We start from the raw sequence: 5,000 nt of genomic DNA, 5'->3' as shown, positions 1-5,000 counted from the left end.
AGAAGGGCGACAATGTACTGCAGTATCAATATTTTGTCCCACCCCTAGTAGAACGAGCAAACACCGGTGTGTTTCCCTCCACCTGAAAGCCCCCTTTCCTCTTTGTAAGGGTGTGCGTACCTCGTCGCGGTTGCCCTCGTTGATGCCGGCCTCCTTGGCCTTGGGCCGTGTGGCCGCCAGCACCTGCTCCAGCTCGTCCTTCTCAAACAGGTTGGGCACCTCTCCCGAGTTCAGCATGTTGTTGACGTCCTCCAGGAACTCCTCCAGCACGATCTGCGGCACACAGGTCAGGGGTCACGGGCACCAGCACACACGCACCTCAGTAAACCGTGCGTGAAGCCAGGAATAGAACGGCATTCCATACGTTCTAAACTGGTTACTAACTCACTGTTTCCACATTCATTTACATTTACATTCAGGGCATTGAGCGGACGCTTTTATCAAAAGCGACTGGCAATAATTACATTTGTCAGAAGGCATCCAGGCCCATAAATCAATTCAATTAAATAAAATTGTACATATCGATACAGCGTTATCCAAAAAAAAATTTTAGATAGCAAACAACATACATTAGCACATTTCATACAGGAGCCGCAATACAAATGTCCCTTGCGAATACACATTTGTTGAGACATCCAATCCAACACAATAAGAGCACAGGACACACAGACGACCCAACCACCGCCCCCGCCCCCCCCCCCCTCACCTGGGTGTCCGTGAAGAGGAAGACCATGTCTCGCTCCTCCACGCCCGCCATCTTGCAGAGGCGGCGCAGGTCGTCGTGGAAGCTGTCGTAGCCGTAGCCGCGGCTCAGCTCGATCTGGAAGCAGGTGTAGCCGCATATGTGCGAGGCCAGCCGGGTCAGCGCCTGCTTGCCCGTGCCGCCCACGCCCACCAACAGGGCGTTGCCGCGCTCCTGGCGGATCATACGGGCTATCCTGTAGGTGGGGGGGGGACGGGGAGGCGGGAGAGAGAGGCATCGTCAAAGTCACGACTTCTCCTCTGTTTTTGAACCGGGGTGGTGGAACGAGCTCCCTGCCGACGTCCGGACAGCAGAGTCGCTCACCAGCTCAAGACTCACTGGTTCAGAGTTCATCGAGACTCCTTAGGGTCACTCCCTCCCACCCCTCTTAATAACTGCATGTTGTACGTCCTGGCACTTAATGTACGCACTTATTGTATGTCGTGTCACCGACGGCGGTGTCAACCACGCAGGGCGACAGCAGCTAGGGTGAGGTTCCTCGCTCAGGGACACCTCGACACTCGGCTAGAAGGAGCCGGGGATCGAACCGGCAACCTTCTGGTTACCAGCCGACCCGCTCTGCCTCCGGAGCTACTGTCGCCCCCCTTTGACGACGTCAACCCAGTGATTGACACCTGGCGCTTTGAGACGTGCACCCAGGTGCAGGAGTGTGTGTGTGTGTGTGTGTGTGTGTGTGTGTGTGTGTGTGTGTGTGTGTATGTGTGTGTGTGTGTGTGTGTGTGTGTGTGTGTGTGTGTGTGTGTGTGTGTGTGTGTGTGTGTGTGTGTATGTGTGTGTGTGTGTGTGTGTGTGTGTGTGTGTGTGTGTGTGTGTGTGTGTGTGTGTGGGGTGTGTGTGTGTGTGTGTGTGTGTGTGTGTGTGTGTGTGTGTGTGTGTGTGTGTGTGTGTGTGTGTGTGTGTGTGTGTGTGTGTGTGTGTGTGTGTGTGTGTGAGCACCTGGCCACGTGCTCCACCGCGTCCTGGAAGAACACCAGCTTGGTCTCCTTGGAGAAGACGCTGTTGTAGTCGTCCAGGTAGTCCTGGAGAACCGCCCGGATCCGGTCCATGTCCGTCAGGTCCTCGTACACGCGCCCCTCCTTCGCAGCACCCATCTGTCGCACGCGCACGCACACACGCACGCACGCACGCACACACACAGACAAACAGACAGACACGCACGCACGCAGTTATGCAAACACAAACACACATCCGCACACACACATGGATGGATACAAACACAGACACACATGGGCACGCTCACACACACACGTCACACATGGGCGCGCTCACACACACACGTCACACACACACACACACACACACACACACACACACACACACACACACACACACACACACACACACACACACACACACACACACACACACAAGCACACGATGAGGAGGTAGAGGAGGAGAAGGTGTCGAAGGTGTATTGTTTTGGATTTTAGTGTCGTTTTTCAGTCGGCAGCCAGATTGCAGTCTGTACCTTAATGAAATCGCCGAAAATGATCGGCTTGGTCACAAAGTAACTGGGCTCCAGGTTTAGGTTGAAGTATTTGCCTGCAGGAGGGAGAGAGAGATTAAATGGGTGAGGGTCAGGGTGAGGGCGAGAGAGAGAGAGAGAGAGAGGGAGAGGGAGAGGGAGAGGGAGAGGAGAGAGAGAGAGAGAGAGAGAGAGAGAGAGAGAGAGAGAGAGAGAGAGAGGGGGAGAGAGTAAGAGACAGACAGATGGATCGAGAGACACAGGGTCAAAGCAGGCAACGGTCCAGGCTCAACAGCCCCTGATTTTAATTGCACGGGCACTGCGCTCATCCTTCTTCCTAGAGACAGCTAATACACAGCCATGGCCGCCCCTTACTGGCCATCTCCGAGACGATGACATTGAAGTAGGTCTTGTCCTGGTTGTTGATGAGCCGGTCGTGGAACACGCGCTGGCACTCGTGGCAGAAGAGACGGAAAGTCTGAGTCTGGTCCCTCACCGTGCCCGGCTGGCACTGCAGCATGCCTGGAAACACACCACCACCCAGGATTCAGGACGGAACACCGACAGATGGCCACCGTTCGGAAAAATCTTTTTCAGCACTTAATTATACTGATTCACTTATTTTATTTTTTAACAATTTTTTTTTTTCGGAATTTGTTAAACTTTAACTAAATGCAGTAAAAATGGCATGTGCACACCCACACACACACACACACACACACACACACACACACACACACACACACACACACACACACACACACACACACTAACACACACACAAGAATGTTCAGATGTCCCTGAGCGGCCCCAAATCAGCAAGTGGTTGATTGGCGGTTGATTATGAGCTGCTCAACCGAGGAAAACGCAAATAAATAAAAGAAGAAGACCGCAGGAAGAGACTAAAATGTTGGCTTGTACTCTGTGCTCTGTGGAAACAGTCGCAGAGCCACAGAAGGGGTGCTGGGGGAAGAGAGAGAGAGAGAGAGAGAGAGAGAGAGAGAGAGAGAGAGAGAGAGAGAGAGAGAGAGAGAGAGAGCGAGAGAGACAGACAGAGAGACAGAGAGAGAGAGGGGGGTGGGGGGGGGCTGTGATGGAGTTCTTTGCTTTTTGCCGGCTTTAATGTCTCTAAAGTATTAATGTTGTACAAAATGTTAAATGTTTACACCGGCTTGGTAGTGAATGCATTATGCATACACCACTCCCACCACAGGCCCCTTGGTGCCGGACGTCGAGACGAGCCTCTGATTGGCTGAGAAGGCAGCGGGCCGGGGACAGCGGCACCAGGGGATAGGACAGCCGGGTCCCCAGGCGGCCTGTCCCCCCATCGCTGACTCCATGCATGGCCAGGCTTGGCCACACATGGCTGCGCTGGGCGGGCGTGTGACTGCATGTCTGTGTGTTTGCGTGTTGTGTGTGTGTGTGTGTGTGTGGAGTGTGTTTACGGACATCATCCTGACCACTGGGCAGAGGATGAATTGAACGGGGGTGCGGATCGGGGGATAGAGGATGGCCCACGCTACAGTTCAGTAGTTCAGACCTCTTTGGATCGTGACCCTGTTCATGGCGCTGACATGCCGGTGATATCACCAACGGCATCGTTCCTCTTCACACTCAGTGGTGAGTGCTTTGGTTGTGTGGCTGTGAATCATTAGCCAGACTATTCATCTACACAGCGGGGGGGGTTTTCAGCCACTCAAAGCACTTTACAATATTGCCTAACATTCATCCATTCACGCATACATTCACGCACAGACGGCGGAGTCAGCCATGCAAGGCGACAGCCAGCTCGTCGGGAGCAGTTGGGCGAGGTGTTTTGCTCAGGAACACCTCAACCCTCTTGAGCCACATGCCGCCCTTGGATCATCTAATATCTAAAGGTTATGTTAATCTCCTGCGACCCCATATTCATATCAGGAGAGCACAAGTGGGTTCCCACCCAACCCCAAGAAACAACCACTTCTCTAGTGGATGGTATCCCCCTAGTTTACACCACGATATGGAGGAAAAAACACAGAGTCTTGACAGCCATATCTGTGTCCCTCTCTCCCTCTTTATTTCTCTCTTTTCTCGTTTGATTCTCGTTCTACATCGCCTACATCTTTCTATTGGATTCCTTACTCTATTTCACTCTATTATCTACTCATGGTCTTTCTGTTTTGCTTTCTCTCCATTTCTCTCTCTGTCTCCATGTATATACCTCCCTCTCTCCCTCTCTCATTCCTATCTGTGTCTCCCTTCATTTCTCTCTCTCTCTCTCTCCATGTATCTATCTCCCTCTCTTCCTCTCTCTCTACACCTCTCTGTGTCTCTCGGTCCATGTATCTCTCTCTTCTTATCTCCCCCTTTCTGTCTCTCTCTCCATGGATCTATCTCCCTATCTCACACCGTTCTATGTCCCTCTCCATTTCGCTCTCTCTCTCCATGTATATATCCCCCTCTCTTCCTCTCTGTGTCTCTCTGTCGATTTATCTCTCTCTTCTTATCTCCCCCTTTCTGTCTCTCTCTCCATTCCTCTCTCCATTTCGCTCTCTCTCTCCATGTATATATCCCCCTCTCTTCCTCTCTGTGTCTCTCTGTCGATTTATCTCTCTCTTCTTATCTCCCCCTTTCTGTCTCTCTCTCCATTTCGCTCTCTCTCTCCATGTATATATCGCCCCTCTCTGCCTCTCTCCCCACCTTTCTGTGACCCTCCATGTCTCTCTTTCCCTGTGTGTCTGTGTGTCTGACGGCAGTGCTGTGTACGCGTCCCCTCCTCTCTGTCTCACTCAC

At 52.4% G+C, this 5,000-nt stretch overlaps 1 protein-coding gene across 1 annotated transcript in view; it reads right to left on the bottom strand.

Moving 5' to 3' along the window:
* dnah6 (dynein, axonemal, heavy chain 6) overlaps positions 1–5,000 on the bottom strand; it is a 62,384-nt gene that overhangs the window by 40,101 nt on the left and 17,283 nt on the right. The window contains exons 25-29 of the mRNA XM_060047417.1: positions 2,604–2,750; positions 2,232–2,305; positions 1,700–1,854; positions 707–938; positions 121–273 (exon numbers count right to left, since the gene is read on the bottom strand). Coding sequence (XP_059903400.1) covers positions 121–273; positions 707–938; positions 1,700–1,854; positions 2,232–2,305; positions 2,604–2,750 — 761 coding nt within the window. The remainder of the gene's footprint in view (positions 1–120; positions 274–706; positions 939–1,699; positions 1,855–2,231; positions 2,306–2,603; positions 2,751–5,000) is intronic.

The sequence above is a fragment of the Gadus macrocephalus genome, chromosome 3 (genome assembly GCF_031168955.1).
Source record: "Gadus macrocephalus chromosome 3, ASM3116895v1".
In the NCBI taxonomy this organism is placed as follows: domain Eukaryota; kingdom Metazoa; phylum Chordata; class Actinopteri; order Gadiformes; family Gadidae; genus Gadus; species Gadus macrocephalus.
The sequence above is the reverse complement of the archived record's forward strand: the minus strand, read 5'-3'. Positions and strand labels throughout refer to the sequence as shown.